The following is an 18,864-nucleotide window of genomic DNA, read 5'->3' as shown; positions in this document are numbered from 1 at the left end:
GACTTTATAAAGGGCGAAAAAAATTACGAGCTCTAAAATGCCCCAGTCCCGACTTTTTAAAGAAGGTCTTAAAGGCTTTAAATATAAAAATGGATGTATATTAAGAAATGTAATTAATTTGACCGCATATCGAATATCTTCTTTTCTCTCAAATCATCTCATGAAACTTTTACTCAGTGTACTGTATGTAGCCTCTTATGAAAATTTTAGGATCACAAAGAGAAAATCTAGGGGTGCAAACCTGAAATTGACCTGCAACACATTTATTCATATCTTTCCCCATTTTAACTTTATTACTGATAAATAGATTTGTAATAAATACTAAAAGTACAATATTCTGTTTTATTTTAACCTCACATTTTAATTGAAATGATGTGTCTGATTTTTTTATTTTCTCCCAACCTCCTCAACCTCTGCAATTTGTTGCTGTAGAGGGACTGGTTCTGGTACCGGAGGAATTTGAAAGACTACATCAATGGTTTGTTTTGCCATTGTTGACTGTGTGTAACCTCAGCATGAACATAAAGCCCCAGTCATACCATGACGGATCAAGGAAATGTAGGAGGAAGTGATACCAAGTTCCTTGTGTTTGTCGTGCCTGTCAAAAAGTTTGGAGCGTGTTCAAAACTTTGAGCATGGATCAGACAGAGTGCTTTCCTCCTGGCCGCACATTTGTTTACCATTTAGTCCTCTGTGTTATTTACTTTTACGATACTCTATACAGTTATAGACTTTTGATGAGGTGTACCCGTGATTATGCAGACCTAGTCAGGATGGGGTTCGCCGAGGTGAACCTCATCCTGACCAGGTCCGCATAATCATGGGTACACCGAAATCAAAAGTCTGTAACTGTTTTATTATATGGTAAACAAGAAAATTGGGAGTTTGATTTTTCAGTTTTACTATGTTTGACAATCTCAAGTTTCAGCTCTTTATTATTACTGTCATACTGCACCAACAGGTCCAAAATACTTCAGGAGCACAATCTCTACACCGGGGCTGCCTCGAGCTTCCTGTGGTGTCATGACGACGCAGGAATGTCTGCGTCAGGTGCGCGCTGCAGACAGACTGTGCACTCTGAGTTCTCTTCTAGTTTATATTTGTTCTTGTGCTGAGCTGCAGGTCTACGCTCTGAGTTCTGTTATAGTTTATCTTTCCTACTTTGCCTGCGAGATGCGCGAGCACATGCGCGCGAGCGAGCCGTCTGTGAGTAAATGTGGATATGTGTTATACTTGATGTGGATATGTCCTGTCTCTGGCAATCAGTCTGTGAGCAGGACTTATGTCCTTTCTTTAACCCTCTGGGGTCCGAGGGCATTTTTTTGGACAGTTCACTCGCCTGGCGTAAATGTTTTATTATTGCTGTTAACAGCTCTCCCTGCATCCCACAATCAAGTTTTGTGTCTCTTTTTTTCAGGACAACCTGTGCTTTCAGAATATATATGCTTTTGTTGTGTTTTATAAGTATAATAAAGGTTTACAATCAAAAATAGGCAAGGAAAAAATAAAGCGAAAAATAATTTTCCTCACACATTTATTCAAAACACACAGCAAACTATAATAAACAACTGTTTTGACACTTTATAAAGGTAATTTGGGCTCTTGTGTGAAAGACTGTACAACAGAGGTTCAAACAATAAACACAAATGCACATTTTGAACAATATATATACAAAATGGTCTATGCCAGGGGTGTCCAAACTACGGCCCGCGGGCCAACTGCGGCCCGCGGTTCAGTTTTTATTGGCCCGCAGCAAATTCTGAAAATATAATTAAGTATGGCCCGCACAAGAAGCTTGAGGTCAACTTTGTTGCACTTCTCAGTTTCAACACTAGATGGAGCCAGCGGCTGGCTCCATCTAGCCAGCCACAGAAACGAAATTAAGCGAAGAAAACTTTTACAGCACCGAAGAAGAAGAAATGGCAGCACCGAAGAAACGCAAAATATTAAGTGAATGTAGAAGATTTCAAACACGGTGGGAGTTTTTTTTTCGTGCTAACAAAATACAGGAAAACGCCACAACAGCAAGTTATGAAGTCGCTAAACTTATTGCAACAGCACGGCAAACCGTTTTCAGACGGTGATTTCATAAAGCAGTGCCTCATCAAAGTCACAGAAATAATGTGCCCAGAAAAAGTGCCGGATTTCAACAATGTGAGCTTATCCAGAAATACAGTGGTGCGGAGAATCGAGGACTTGTCCGCTAACTTGAAACTTCAGCTGAGAGATAAAGCTTGTGCTTTTGATTTTTACTCGATAGCATGCGATGAGAGCACAGATGCCACAGACACCGCGCAACTGTTAATTTTTTTGCGGGGAGTAGATGATCATTTTTTGCTGTACGGAGGAGCTGCTTGATATGATGAGCCTAAAAGGCACAACGACAGGAAAAGATATTTTTGAAGCTGTGTCAGAGGCAGTTGAAAAGATGGGGCTTAAATGGGACAAGCTCTGTGGAGTAACAACTGATGGAGCTCCGGCCATGGCGGGTGAGCGCAAAGGAATGGCATCGTTAGTGTGCGCCAAGGTAAAAGAGAGCGGAGGTGAGGCTGTTAGGATGCACTGTATAATCCACCAAGAAGCACTGTGTGCCAAGACTGTCCAGCTGGGTGATGTGATGAACACTGTTGTAAAAACTGTCAACATAATTCGAGCTAGAGGACTGTACCACAGAGAATTTCAGGCTTTCCTATCTGATGTGGATGCTGAATACGGGGATGTACTCTACCACTCTGATGTGCGCTGGCTCAGCCGCGGCTGCACCGGTTTTATTCGCTGAGATCAGAAATCGACCAGTTTTTAAAAGAGAAGGGCCAACCTCTTCATGAACTAAGTGACCCTCTGTGGCTGGCAGACCTGGCATTTTTAGTTGATCTTACACATCATCTGAATTCACTGAACAAGAACCTACAAGGCAGAGAACAGCTGGTGCCACACCTGTATGCGCACATGAAAGCCTTCTGCGTAAAGCTCCGCCTGTTTGCGACACAACTACGAGGCTTTAATGCTGCACACTTCCCTGCGCTGTCTGAAATCAAGTCTGCTTTTCCAAAGGCCGACCTTTCTGCTAAAAAGGAGAAATATGTCTGTGATTGCATCTCTCATGACAGAATTCAACCAGCGTTTCCAAGATTTTTCTGTCATTGAAAAACAAATCAAGCTGTTCTCGACCCCCTTCCTGGTGGAAGCAGAAGAAGTGGAAGAGAGTCTGCAGTTAGAACTGATTGAAATGCAATGTGATGATTCTCTGAAGAGTCAACATCAGCTTCTCTCCCTCCCTGAATTCTATCAGAGTTTGGATAATGCCAAGTTTCCTCTGATGAGACGCCACGCAAAAGAATGATGAGCCTGTTCGGCTCAACATACATATGTGAACAAACATTTTCTCTGTTAAATCAGAACAAAAGCAGACTGAGAACCAGAATGACTGATAGCCATCTCTGTGAAGTCCTTTGTGTCTCAACCACCAAACTTTCTCCTGACATGTCAGCCATCCTTCAATCCAAAGGACAGCATCACTGCTCCCACTGAGTGCAATGTTCTTCACGTTATAGGTGAGTTAGAAATACACACAGTATTCATGTGTCAATATGTCACCTAGTGTGTGGCCCGGCCCTTTATTTATTTTTCTGTATTTGGCCCTCACTAAAAAAAGTTTGGACACCCCTGGTCTATGCGTTTTGTTGTCCATTGATATGGTAAACAGTGCTTTACGCAGAGAAAGCAACAGAGTTATCCAGTAACATTCACATGCAAACTAGTGGAGCAATCCTGATAGTTACACACTCTTTGTTTGAGCATGTGAGAGTGTCATCAGAGGCTCTCCGTCTGCTCCTGCTTTCACTGATCGCTGTGCGTAATGGCGCAGGGCACACTGAGTATGTACTAATAGTATGTAATCATTGGAGCACCCAGGGGGCTATTCAAATGAGCCAACTAGTAACATATCACTCCTAAAAACAATCTTTGGCTTTTCACGTGAGGTGAATCTGCCGTACAATTGGATTTTGGAAAAGCATGTGACGGTGAAACCAATTTCGATTGGACACTCACATTGTGCACATCATCACACAGATCCTATGAGGAGTACAAAAATGGCCAATGGCTGGCTCGAAAGTCCGCGGTGTTAACTTTTCAGCAAAAAAAAAGTAAGTGTCTATCTCATTTCAATTCAGTTTCAGTTTATTTTCATTTATATAGCGCCAAATCACAACAGAGTTGCGTCAAAGTGCTTCACACAGGTAATGTCTAACCTTACCAACCCCCAGAGCAACAGTGGTAAGGAAAAACTCCCTCTGAGGAAAATACCTCAAGCAGACCAGACTCAAAGGGGTGACCCTCTGCTTGGGCCATGCTACAAAACATAAATTACAGAACAATTCACAGAAACTCTCATACCATTAAAAAGTTATTTATAATTTAGTAAAGCTTGATCTTAGCCGTTGTATACGACGGCATCGGCCCGGAGGGTTAACACAGTGATGAGAGAGTTTGTGGAGAGTGAGGAGTGCAGGCAGCCTTTTTTTCCTTTAATTGTTCACGTGCGCGCACGAACGAATCGTCTGTGAGTGGGCTGGGGATGTCCGGAATTTTTACTAAACGTTGACATGTCCTGTCTCTGGCAATCAATCTGTGAGCAGAACTTTTATGGACTGTATTTAAACACATTTGTGAGAGAAGACCGAGGAGCAGCTGCAGCCAGCAGCGTTTTTTTTTTTTTTTTTTTTTTTTTTTTTTTTTTTTCTGTGCCTTTAGTTTTTACTGCATTGTGTACACGGCGTCGTCATGAAGACGCACAACACAACTAAAAGTGGGCCAAAGTAGGTGTTGTATCGCGTTATCTGATTGGCCGTTATCGATAGAAGCCATTGCTCGATTGGCTAGCGCTACGCTGCACACGATGTGTACTCGGCTCCACCAGCGGTCAACTCGGCATGTGGTGCAGCTCAGAAAGTGGCGAATGGGCCAATCAGAAGTTGGCAAAATCACATACCATATAATAAATGAGTTTATATCCTGCGGCTGTGTGGTGGCTCATTCTGGGCTTCTAATTGGCCGAAGCTCTGGCGCATGAGCGGAGACAGAGGACAGTTTCTGGTGCAGAAGCATAGCGTGGCTGTTCAGGTCAAAACTGAACAAAAAGACAGTGCTGTATGTATTTTTAAATCATTTTTTTATCTGGACCGCTGAGCATCTGACAGATTTTCTCTCTCTCTCTCTCCCACCCCCTTCCTTCCGCTCTCTCTCTCTAACATTAATTATAACATTACTTTCATGTTTGTTTTTTACTTGGTCTACAAAGAAATGTTGAGTGTACATTATTATTATTATTTTTGATGTTCTTGTCATTATTTTATGTCAGTCAAGGTCTCATTATTATCTGACGCAACATCAATGATCTCAATTTTCTGATTTAAAAGGACGTTTGTATTTTACTACAAAATGAACACAAGTACACAAGTCAAACATTAAACCTGAGGTCAAAAAACAATGATCAATGTATATTTGTCAGAATTTTTTTTTGTTGGGAAAACTGCTGCGTGCGAAACTAGCCTGAGCTCTCTTTCTGCACTGACACACACACATGAGCCTCCTCAGTTTGTTGTCTTCCTCGCCTCCTGTCTATTGGGGCATGTGGAGCTGAGTTACTGGTTACTGTACGTGTTTGCATGTGCACACACACAGCAGAGCCTTTTTGTGCGTTTGTGGAGGATCTGTCATAGATTGCAACCAATCAACCTGGACAGTAGGCGGATTTTAAAACTTTGTATGAGTATTTGTTGCGGGAGGCGTGTCTCAAAAAATAGTCACAAAATGCACCTGTCTGTTAATTAGGTTTTCGAAAAAACACCTGTGGTGCACATGAATCCAACACGCTTCTATTGTGTTTCAGGTCTGCCGAGCAGCAGCAACCCCCCCTCCGTTGGCCCACAGTCGGTCTGCACTCCTCCTCCACCTGCTCACTCGCCTCACACCTTCACCAGCCCCCTGGCACCATCTCCCGCCTTCTCCGCTCAGTTCACTTCGCCTTCCACACACAAAGTCCCCTTTACCTGCAGTTCCTTTCCTGCTTCTTCTCCATCTGCGCCTCCTCTGGTGTCCTCTGTCAGACCGCCGCCCCCCTTGGCTCCTGGTCTTTCAGCCCCTCCTGTAGGCCCGCCCATATCCAGCTTCTCTATGAGTGCAGCTTATGACATCACACGCGGCCATGCTGGTCGAGCACCACAGACGCCTCTGATGCCTTCGTTCTCCAGTCCCGCTGCAATGCCAGGTACCGCCGTCTGCCGTAATGAACCCTTTAATAAAATCAAGGTGTTACCAGTTGAAATTGAAAAAACTTCTTATTTTTAAACATTGCTTAACATGAGTATATGGTAGGTGTGTATTAAGAAAATAAGTGTGAGGGTGTGAAGAGACATTCTTTAGTTTAAATAAAAAACAATGAGACATGACTGCGATGAGCAAACTGCGAAGGCTGAGATTATTTTTACTCTTTTTTTTCACATATTTAAGAGAGTGATTCATACACATTAAAACACATCCTTTAAGGCAATGCTAGATTTCTCTTGAAATATTAACCTTAAAGTGTACTGATTCACATTTGTGTACTACCGTCCCCATTTTGTCCAATTTTTGGGGGGACGGGGGGGGGGGGGGGGCGGTAATATCGGAAGACAGGAAGGGAAGGAGAGGATCAGTAGTAGCCAATAAACCAGTATTGAGCAGTGTTTGTGGTATTTATATTTGTGTATTTATATTTGCAAATTGTTTTTTACTTTCACTTTTGATACTCTGTGTGCTTCTTACCCTGTGTGCTGCTATGCAGTGCTGCTGGAACCTCAATTTCCCTGTGGGAGTCTTCCCAAGGTATTAATAAAAGATTGATCTAATCTAATCTTTACCGCTTTTTGCACCACAATGCGATGAAGCTCAAAAGTTGTTTTATAAAAATAGGTCTAAGTTTTCACAGATGGGATATTTGCTGAATATCGAAGCTGCCTATGATATTTAAAAATCTTTACAGTGATGTTTTTTGAGATGCCATCATTTGCGTAAAATCAGGCAAACCTAATGACAAAATATTGAAGACAGTCTGGCATGATGTTCAAAGGACACATGTCACACACATGTCACAGTGAAACAATAACAGTTTAGATTTAGGCTGTTAGTGACCATCCGATGATCAAATCAATTTTATTTATATAGCGCCAAATCACAACAAACAGTTGCCCCAAGGCGCCTTATATTGTAAGGCAAGGCCATACAATAATTACGGAAAAAACCCCAACGGTCAAAACGACCCCCTGTGAGCAAGCACTTGGCAACAGTGGGAAGGAAAAGCTCCCTTTTAACAGGAAGAAAACCTCCAGCAGAACCAGGCTCAGGGAGGGGCAGTCTTCTGCTGGGACTGGTTGGGGCTGAGGGAGAGAACCAGGAAAAAGACATGCTGTGGAGAGATCAATCACTAATGATTAATGCAGAGTGGTGCATACAGAGCAAAAAGAGAAAGAAACACTCAGTGCATCATGGGAACCCCCCAGCAGTCTAAGGTCTATAGCAGCATAACTAAGGGATGGCTCAGGGTCACCTGATCCAGCCCTAACTATAAGCTTTAGCAAAAAGGAAGTTTTAAGCCTAATCTTAAAAGTAGAGAGGTGTCTGTCTCCCTGATCTGAATTGGGAGCTGGTTCCACAGGAGAGGAGCCTGAAAGCTGAAGGCTCTGCCTCCCATTCTACTCTTACAAACCCTAGGAACTCCAAGTAAGCCTGCAGTCTGAGAGCGAAGCGCTCTATTGGGGTGATATGGCACTATGAGGTCCCTAAGATAAGATGGGACCTGATTATTCAAAACCTTATAAGTAAGAAGAAGAATTTTAAATTCTATTCTAGAATTAACAGGAGCCAATGAAGAGAGGCCATATGGGTGAGATATGCTCTCTCCTTCTAGTCCCGTCAGCACTCTAGCTGCAGCATTTTGAATTAACTGAAGGCTTTTCAGGGAACTTTTAGGACAAGCCTGATAATAATGAATTACAATAGTCCAGCCTAGAGGAAATAAATGTATGAATTAGTTTTTTCAGCATCACTCTGAGACAAGACCTTTCTAATTTTAGAGCTATTGCGCAAATGCAAAAAGCAGTCCTACATATTTGTTTAATATGCGCATTGAATGACATATCCTGATCAAAAATGACTCCAAGATTTCTCACAGTATTACTAGAGGTCAGGGTAATGCCATCCAGAGTAAGGTGTTGTGAAAGTGTAGGAACACGGACCCACAACAGGGGGCGCAAATGAACGGACAATGGAGGAAGTCAAATAATAACACTTTACTGTTGTGAATGAGGCACAACAAACACGGCAGATCACAATAGAATGCAATGAAGTCAATTCACAGAATGTGTCATGTGGGCAGGCTCGAAGATAAGAGACGTCTGTCCAAAGCAGAACCGGAACCACACGATTTCCTCTGCCACCGAACCCCGGGAATACTGGAGCCGCCAAGTCCCGAACTCCCAGGTGGCCACTGCCTCCGCTTGTCGGATACTGGTACTCCTAAGAAGAGCGATATCTCGGCAAAGAGGTGGGAGATGTCGTCTTGCTGATATACAAATGAAGATCAGATGATTGGTGACAGCTGTCATAGGTGATAAGTGACAGCTGTCACCCCGGCTGCTCCTGTGAGGCGGCAGCGCCCTCTTGTGCCTGGAGCCCGCACTCCAGGCAGGGTGCCCTCTGGTGGTGGTGGGCCAGCAGTACCTCCTCTTCAGCGGCCCACACAACATAAGGATCTGGTTAGACACCATGTTTCAAAGATTTGTGGGGCCAAGTACAATAACTTCAGTTTATCTGAGTTTAAAAAGCAGGACATTAGAGGTCATCCATGTCTTTATGTCTGTAAGACAATCCTGCAGTTTAGCTAATTGGTGTGTGTCCTCTGGCTTCATGGATAGATAAAGCTGGGTATCATCTGCGTAACAACGAAAATTTAAGCAATGCCGTCTAATAATACTGCCTAAGGGAAACGTATAAAGTGAATAAAATTGGTCCTAGCACAGAACATTGTGGAACTCCATAATTAACCTTAGTCTGTGAAGAAGATTCCCCATTTACATGAACAAATTGTAATCTATTAGATAAATATGATTCAAACCACTGCAGCGCAGTGCCTTTAATACCTATGGCATGCTCTAATCTCTGTAATAAAATTTTATGGTCAACAGTATCAAAAGCAGCACTGAGGTCTAACAGAACAAGCACAGAGATGAGTCCACTGTCTGAGGCCATAAGAAGATAATTTGTAACCTTCACTAATGCTGTTTCTGTACTATGATGAATTCTAAAACCTGACTGAAACTCTTCAAATAGACCATTCCTCTGCAGATGATCAGTTAGCTGTTTTACAACTACCCTTTCAAGAATTTTTTGAGAGAAAAGGAAGGTTGGAGATTGGCCTATAATTAGCTAAGATAGCTGGGTCAAGTGATGGCTTTTTAAGTAATGGTTGAATTACTGCCACCTTAAAAGCCTGTGGTACATAGCCAACTAATAAAGATAGATTGATCATATTTAAGATCGAAGCATTAATTAATGGTAGGGCTTCCTTGAGCAGCCTGGTAGGAATGGGGTCTAATAGACATGTTGATGGTTTGGAGGAAGTGACTAATGAAAATAACTCAGACAGAAAAATCGGAGAGAAAGTCCTAACCAAATACCAGCATTACTGAAAGCAGCCAAGGATAAACGATATGTCTTTGGGATGGTTATGAGTAATTTTTTCTCTGTTAAAATTTTATTAGCAAAGAAAGTCATGAAGTCATTACTAGTTAAAGTTAAAGGAATACTCGGCTCAATAGAGCTCTGACTCTTTGTCAGCCTGGCTACAGTGCTGAAAAGAAACCTGGGGTTGTTCTTATTTTCTTCAATTAGTGATGAGTAGTAAGATGTCCTAGCTTTACGGAGGGCTTTTTTATAGAGCAACAGACTCTTTTTCCAGGCTAAGTGAAGGTCTTCTAAATTAGTGAGATGCCATTTCCTCTCCAACTTACGGGTTATCTGCTTTAAGCTGCGAGTTTGTGAGTTATACCATGGAGTCAGGCACTTCTGATTTAAAGCTCTCTTTTTCAGAGGAGCTACAGCATCCAAAGTTGTCTTCAATGAGGATGTAAAACTATTGACGAGATACTCTATCTCACTTACAGAGTTTAGGTAGCTACTCTGCACTGTGTTGGTATATGGCATTAGAGAACATAAAGAGGGAATCATATCCTTAAACCTAGTTACAGCGCTTTCTGAAAGACCTCTAGTGTAATGAAACTTATTCCCCACTGCTGGGTAGTCCATCAGAGTAAATGTAAATGTTATAAGAAATGATCAGACAGAAGGGAGTTTTCAGGGAATACTGTTAAGTCTTCAATTTCCATATCATAAGTCAGAACAAGATCTAAGATATGATTAAAGTGGTGGGTGGACTCATTTACATTTTGAGCAAAGCCAATTGAGTCTAATAGATTAAATGCAGGTGTTGAGGGCTGTCATTCTCAGCATCTGTGTGGATGTTTAAATCGCCCACTATAATTATCTTATCTGAGCTAAGCACTAAGTCAGACAAAAGGTCTGAAAATTCACAGAAACTCAGTTACGACCAGGTGACGATAGATAACAACAAAATAAACTGGTTTTTGGGACTTCCAATTTGGATGGACAAGACTAAGAGTCAAGCTTTCAAATGAATTAAAGCTCTGTCTGGGTTTTTGATTAATTAATAAGCTGGAATGGAAGATTGCTGCTAATCCTCGGCCCGTGCTACGACCATTCTGGCAGTTAGTGTGACTCGGGGGTGTTTGACTCATTTAACTAACATTCATCCTGCTGTAAACCAGGTTTCTATAAGGCAGAATAAATCAATATGTTGATCAATATTATATCATTTACTAACAGGGACTTAGAAGAGAGGAGACCTAATGTTAATAGACCACATTTAACTGTTTTAGTCTGTGGGCAGTTGAAGGTGCTATATTATTTTTTCTTTTTGAATTTTTATGCTTAAATAGACTTTTTGCTGGTTATTGGTGATCTGGGAGCAGGCACCGTTGTTACGGGGATGGGGTATTGGGGGGATGGCAGGGGGAGAGAAGCTGCAGAGAGGTGTGTAAGACTACAACTCTGCTTCCTGGTCCCAACCCTGGATAGTCACGGTTTGGAGGATTTAAGAAAATTGGCCAGATTTCTAGAAATGAGAGCTGCTCCATCCAAAGTGGGATGGATGCCGTCTCTCCTAACAAGACCAGGTTTTCCCCAGAAGCTTTGCCAATTATCTGTGAAGCCACCTCATTTTTTGGACACCATTCAGACAGTCACAACAACTCAAGGAGACATGCGGCTAAACATGTCACTCCCGGTCGATTGGGGAGGGGCCCAGAGAAAACTACAGAGTCCGACGTTGTTTTTGCAAGTTACACACTGATTCAATGTTAATTTTAGTGACCTCCGATTGGCGTAAACCGGGTGTTCATTACTGCCGACGTGAATTACAATCTTACCAAATTTACGCTTAGCCTTAGCCAGCAGTTTCAAATTCCTTCAATGTCGCCTGCTCTGGCCCCCAGAAGACAATTGAGTACCTGACTGATCCACCGGGATTACGTGTTTACTTCCGTGACCGGTTTTTAAAGTCTATGGCATTCACAGTAAACAGCTACGGGGACTTCCAAAAACAAAGTACCTCGTGAGTACTCGAGTGTTTCCGACAGGTGACGTCCTTACTAGAAGCGTCCCAGTGTCCGCTTCAGTGAGCTGAAGCACAGATTAATTCCAAAGTTTACACAGTTGTGATGTTGTTTATGATGACTCGTTTTTTGAGTGATAACTGTTCATTTTGATGCAGTCACAGTAAAAGCAGCAGCTGTAGAAGGTTTTGTGCACTTGCAGCAATTAGTCATAAACACAGTCTGTTAAAAATGCTAATGTGTTGTATATAACTGAAAAAATCTTTTTTTATATATATAAAAACAAATGGTGACTGGTTTATAACACAATTATGAAAGTTTGAGGGTGAGATAGCGAGCAGCAGCAGCTAGTTTTTTTTTTTTTTTTTTTTTTTTTTTTTTTCTTGTGCGTGCGCGCACGAAATCTTAATTAACTACACAGATGTATAATAAAACAAATGGTGACTGGTTTATAACACAATTATTAAAAAATTAATTTAAAAAATACAGCTGACATGCAGGTTAAAACAGCATAACAGCTGTTTTTAACCTGCATGTCAGCTGTTTATTGCTGCTTAATGAATGTGGAATGTCTCCATGATGACAGATAGATAGATAGATATATATATGATAGAGAGATTTACAGTCATGAGTACTTTGATGTTGTGTCGCTAACTGGGACGTTAAAACACATGCGACATGTCCTTTAATGCGCAGTACACACAGTAACTATATGGCACAAATGATGAGAGATGTAATCATTTCGAAAATGTTGACTAAGAAAGTTTACATTTGCACTCTTACACAGTAGGAAAAACGGATGCAGCTCTCTGACTCACTCGATTAAAACACTAAATAATGTGCGCACTTCCTCACGCGTCGTCTTTAAGTGGAGCGGGACCAAAACACAGTGCTGTGTATGAGTTAAGGAATACATGAACACACTGCTTCGCTTTAAATATGCTATAAGTCTCTTTTCGATAATCAAACTGTGTGCGTCTGTCTCTTGTTTGATAATGCTGACTCGAGGAACAGTAACTGCAATTAAAACCAGACAGCGCACCCACTTTCTCTTCTTGTCTGTTCTGCACAATTCGCACAACATACTGTGCAGGCCTCTGGTGCAGGGTGGATCCACACAGACAATCTTTTAAAAAGGCACTTTTTTTCACATAATTATGATATTAACCAATAATTTTACTACTTTGAAAAAAATACTACATTTAATAATTATACATACGTACATCTTCAACACACTTATCACTTTGGGGAGGTGATGGTCTAGTGATAGCGTTGGGCTTGAGACCAGAGATCCTCGGTTCAAATCCAGCCTGACTGGAAAATCACTACGGGCCCTTGGGCAAGTCCTTAATCCCCTAGTGCTCCTGGTGTGTAGTGAGCACCTTGTATGGCAGCACCCTGACATTGGGTGTTGAATGGAGGCATTATTGTAAAGCGCTTTGAGTGTCTGATCGATGGAAAGCTCTATATAACTGCAGTCCATTACCCCATTTACTATGTGGGATCAGGTCCGAGTATTAATAAAATGATAAAAATACTTTTTTTTTTTTATATGTTGACTATGATTTGAACTATTTAAGAATAAAATACTTGCAGTCTGAACCATGTGGACTTTGAAACCAATACTGGTTTTTGACTTTTTCTTGTTTATATTATATATATATATGTATTTATATTTATTTGATATCCATTAGCTGTAACAAGTACAGCTACTCTTCCTCGAGTCAATCCAACATGGTGCTCACAGAACAGATTCCACCAGCCTTCACAACACCACACCACTATACATATATAAATAAAAACAGAGTACCCTTTCCCCACACACACACTCATCTGCACACGCAGTGACAGGACCCAGTTATAGAGAAACCTTTGGCTCAATATGGTCACTTACAGTTAATCTCATTCTTGTCAAACGATTGACTACAATAATTTCCCAGAATGGTCAATAACACCAAATGTTAAATTCTAAGAAGATGCCTTTTCAAAGGACTTTAAGCTGATGTTTACTGGTTGCATTATAATAATGTCCCTTGGCAAAGTGTTCCAGCCAAACATTGCTCTATACATTACCGCACTTGTTCCTTTATTGTTTTTCACTTTAGGTATTATAAATATGCCCTCCATGGCATGTCTGGTATCATAATCATGTTCCTTACCACCTCTTACCTCCTAAGAGGTGGTAAGGAGGTAAGAGGTGGGAGCATCTCACCATTGAAAGACCCCTGGCCATCCTGCGTACTACTCTACTAATGTGTTTGGGCCATGATAGTTCAGAGTAAATTTCAACTCCAAGCTGTCTGGTCTCGTTGACCTGTTCAACAGTTACATCTCTGACAGCAAGCCTCAGCTTGGGTTCAGTCATCAACATGTTTGGTTCCAAAAACAATACTTTTTGTCTTGCCAATATTAGAACTAGCTTGTTATTTGTGACCCACTCCAACACAGATGTTAGAGCTTCAGTAAATACAATTTCGAGTTCTTGGACATTAGTATGTGATGAATAAATAGTTGTCATCAGCATACATTGATATTTTGGCTTTCTCCAAGACTAACGGCAAGTCATTTGTATATATAGAAAACAGGAGAGGTCCTAGGCAGCTTCCCTGTTCAGCTGACAGTATTAATATACACTAAAGATATCACAATACATGTATTTGTATTGAACCGTACTGTCGTTCAGTACATAGAATTGCACGCAGAATACACAGTTCGACTCTGCGCAATATGGTTTACACATGCAACATAATGTGGCAAACAAACATAAACCGGAATCAAAGTTCACATGACGTGAGTTCCACCCGGATAGCTTAAGTAGCGGTAAGCGTTAATGTGTGCACATGCTGTTGATTATGTCAGCGATGGATGGATTCAGTCAAACATGATGTTGGGTGAAAACAGAAACCGGAGTTTCTTACACACAGGCGTTAGTTGATCCTCCTGCCACCTTTAAATCTTCTCTATGGTAAAATTTTGGACTGTGCTGACGTTCTGCCTCCCTTATTGGGTATGTGAATGAAAATGCATCAAACATGGTACGCACATCCGTGGGCATCACCCAGAGGTTGCAAGTCACCGTTCACGAAAGAAATCTGGCTTTTTTGTTGTTGCTTTTTTTTTAACCCACTATACCGAAAACTTTTCTGAGGGAAAACTATCTTGTTGCACAGACAGATAATTTGACTTGACATGATGTCTTGAATTAATGGCCCAGGTCACACGCAACGAAGCCCAAACAAAACAAGAAATCTGGACTTTCATTGAGTTTCGTTGGCGTCATTTAACCTTCGCGCAGCTTCGTTCCTGCAGCTGCCGCTTTGTCAGGATTTTGAAACTGTTGAAAAATTTGAACGAATGCCTCCGAAAACCTTAATTAATTCGTATTTCGTTATGCTGTAGTTCTTGAAGGTTTTTTATTGTTTGCTTAATTTTTGTAATGTTAGCATTTGGTTCTGACTTCGTTCAACCAGCTGAATGTTTTCACACAGTACAAAAGCTGGTTTGTGGACGCTTTCAGCTCCTCGGCGGTGTGGGGCTTCTGCTGCCGCAGTCATGCCGTGGTGCTGGCCGGCCAGGAAGAATTGTCGGCCTCTCCGCCAGCGCATGGGCAGCCCGTGATTGTGGTGTTGGCCAGTGCTGTGCGCACGTGAGGAGAGAGCTGTGGCATTCTGTCCATGAGCTCTGAAGGGCTTGCTGTCCTCCAGCCTCTGCAGACAGACTGCTGCCCCTTTCAGTGTCTGACAGTTCAAACGTTTTGAGGAAGTGATCCTTGATCTCTGTGTATTTGTTCGCAGCCGGTAGCTTTGCAGCAGCATGGTCAGCTTCGTTTCTGTGGAGTTGACGGCCAACACGATGTAATAATATTTTGTGTCGTCTACTGTGATCTCTCAGAGCGAACTGCACCTCCGTTTGTGCAACCAGGCAGGAGTTTACAGAAAAGAGACTTTGAGCCATCAAGTGTGGAAAAAAACTTCCAGCAGCAGCGGGCATTCGCATGTGAACAGCTTTGATCCACAGAGGTGTGACATATAAAAACAGAAAACCCGGTGTGATCGCAAATGGCTGCATTCTTTTTTTGAACATTTGAGTTGCTAAATCATGTACGAGGCAAGTCCTTCTGTTCGCGCATGTATGTGCACTACAACATATCCAAACACTGAATGCATTCATCCTGAGTGAATCAGCTGGAGAGAAGGTGAAGCGTGTGTGTGTGTGTGTGTGTGTGTGTGTGTGTGTGTGTGTGTGTGTGTGTGTGTGTGTCTGATCCACGAGCACAGCGCCTGTGTGTGCATGATCAGAACTGGTAATCGAACCCACGCGCTTGTGTGTGACTGACATCCAGCCGCAGTGCTGGTGATCAGAAACACCAGACTTTTGGAAAAGAAAAAAGGCAGATCCCCCCCCCCCCCCGTACACGCGCATTTTGGGTGTAAAGGGAAGCAATAACACCTTTCTCATAAATTATGCAAAAGCTAACAAGAACACTTCAATAAACACTTGTACAACTGAAAACGCTGTTTTTGGAAACTAATGACACCTCTGAACTTAATTACAAAACAATTATCGTGCATGATTGATTGAGGGGATGTACAAATTGTAAAACAATAGGATTGTAATGAATTAAACACTGAAAATTACAAAGAACACAATGCTCATGCGACTGAGGGTATTTTAGCATTGCGTTATATTTTATGTTTGTGGAACTACTTTGGCCATTTATTTATTTATTTATTTATGTTGTGGCGCAATGCCAGATTGAAGCAACTGATTGGAAATGGGGGTAAGTTGCGGTACAACCAGAGGACACCTTGACTGTGGTAGATTAGTTAAGACAGAATCATGGCCAGTGTTTGCTTTTGTTTTAAGGACCTTAATGGTCTTGCTTACTTCATCCTCCGTAACAGGTTTGAAGGTGAAGTTATCACTTTGGGGTGTCCCATAAAATCAAGGCTGTCAGAACTGGAGGGTCTGTTGGAATTGTTTGCAAGATAGCAAGTTTTGGAATTACAGCCATTTGTATACTCAGTTCTCCCAGGTAGCACTGCACTCATGTGGCTTTTGCAGGTGTTGGGTTCACACACACGTATCAAACTGCAGTTCTCTTGTTGCAGGGATTCTTCTTGACATTTCGTTTCCATCCTGTCCTCAGATGCTGTTTCCAGCCCCATGGTTCAACAGCCGGTGATGTCAGCAGGCTTGGATAGCGGCTCTGCTATCACTTTCCCAGAGGAACAGGAAGATCCCAGAGTCTCTGGTAATCTCCAACCTGGTGGAGGCATCTGGGGCTTCTTCAAGGTAAAACTAAAATCAACAGAGGTAAGAAGGTGACGGTTGTCCTTAACTCCAAGAGAGTCTTCTAGAATTTGCTGTGTGTCTGCAGGGAGTGGCAGGAAATCCTGTTGTGAAGACGGTCCTGGACCAAAACCAAGCACTCTGTAGAGTCCATGATCACCACTCTGGATCCCGGCATGGCTCCCTACATCAGTGAGTTCCCTCTCCATCTTCTTCCAAACGCACGTTTTAACTTATTACAAGAAATCTCAGCCCTCAGGCAGCTTTTGTGAGGCTTCATCAAATCAGTATCGTATACTTTTCCATCTTACTCACTCTGAAACAGAACAGTTCAAAATGTTTGTCATCCACTTGTAATTTTGGGGATTTCAGTAAACCATTAGTCGTGTTGTGTGTTTTGTTTTGGTTTTATTCTGTACTACATCAGCAAATCTGGCTTCTGCAATTTATTTTAACCATCATGACAAACACTATTGGTCTACAGAGCTTCAACTAATTTTATTCTATAAACTAATTGTTTTAAACTGCTACCCTACATGTTCTTGAACGGTGCTAGCAGGGTATTGTTTTCCCTGGTGTGTGTGTGTCTGTAGACAAGATATATTAAAGCAACACTTTTTTTTTTGCTCCCATCTTTCATGAGCTGAACTCAACGATGTAAAACATTTTGAGATAAAACAAAACACAAAGACCTATTTCTCTCAAGTATTGCTCACAAATCGGTCTATATCTGCATTAGTGAGCACTTCTCCTTTGCTGAGATAATCCATGGTATATCAAGATGCTGTTTAGACAGCGGATCTCTCTAATCAGCATCTGTTGATCTGTTTTTGTGGTTAGAGGCCCGTGTTTGTTCTTGCGGGTAAAGTGTCTAACCTGTGCAGCTGCAGCCTGTTTGGTGTTGGTGGATCTCTGAGATGTGACCACTTTAAACTGCGCTAAGTTATCTCTGTAGATGTTCAGCTTTCTGCACTAAGTGTTGCTGTGTTCTTGCTCTGCAGAGTCTGGTGGGGACATTGATGTGTTGTGACTTCAGACAAGGAGGGCAGTGTGGAAGCAGTCAGGGACGCCTTTCAGGAGGTGTTTGGCATGGCCATGATAACTGGAGAACCCGGTCAGTCCAATATAGCCCCTCAACCTGTGGGCTACGCCGCCGGTGTCAAGGTCAGTTGACTGCTTCTCACCATTTCTCTCATTAGATGCATAGGAGTATTTAGAGTATTTGAAAATAAGACCATGAACATTCTCCATCATCCGTAGGTGTCAGCACTTTTTTTTTGTTTGTTTGTTTATTCATTTCCTGCTTCTTATCCGGGTTGAACTGGCAGCAGACCAAGCAGCTCATTCCATACTCTCCTATCCTCAGGAAAGTCCTCTTAACTCTTCCTGGTGGAACCCTTGGAGATCTCACACAGTTGGGAATTATAATCCCTCCAGCAAGTCCGAGGTTTTCCCCAGAGCCTCCTCCTAATTGGATGTTCCTGGAAGACCTCCCAGCTCCAACAAATAGAAAATGTATATCTCAAAGTTTTAGAATATTTCAGCTGATCAGTTTTTTTTTTTTAAAGGTTTTATAAAGCAGAAATATCTAACTTCTGAAAATGATGTTCATTTATGTAGTAGTAGTACCACACTTACCATAGTGTTGGCTCTGTGGGCAGGTGCCAACTCCTGCTGGAAAAATAAATCAGCATCTCCATAAGTCTTGTTAGCAAATGGAAGCAGTTCTACAATCTCCCGGGTTTGAACCAGGAGGCTTCATGTTGGACGTGATAAAACACAGTGGACTAACACCAGCCGGTGACATGGTGCCCAATCATCACTGACTGTGGAAACTTTGCAC

The 18,864-nt window shown here is 42.0% G+C and overlaps 1 protein-coding gene across 1 annotated transcript in view; it reads left to right on the top strand.

The window, feature by feature from the left end:
- Positions 1–18,864, top strand: part of prrc1 (proline-rich coiled-coil 1) — a 39,526-nt gene that overhangs the window by 4,332 nt on the left and 16,330 nt on the right. Inside the window, 6 exon segments of the mRNA XM_034191987.1 lie at positions 5,894–6,271; positions 16,879–17,024; positions 17,110–17,148; positions 17,150–17,213; positions 18,023–18,040; positions 18,043–18,185. Of these exon segments, the coding sequence (XP_034047878.1) occupies positions 5,894–6,271; positions 16,879–17,024; positions 17,110–17,148; positions 17,150–17,213; positions 18,023–18,040; positions 18,043–18,185 (788 nt within the window).

This window comes from Thalassophryne amazonica, chromosome 17, assembly GCF_902500255.1.
Source record: "Thalassophryne amazonica chromosome 17, fThaAma1.1, whole genome shotgun sequence".
Taxonomy (NCBI): domain Eukaryota; kingdom Metazoa; phylum Chordata; class Actinopteri; order Batrachoidiformes; family Batrachoididae; genus Thalassophryne; species Thalassophryne amazonica.
This window is presented reverse-complemented; position numbering and strand designations above follow the sequence as displayed.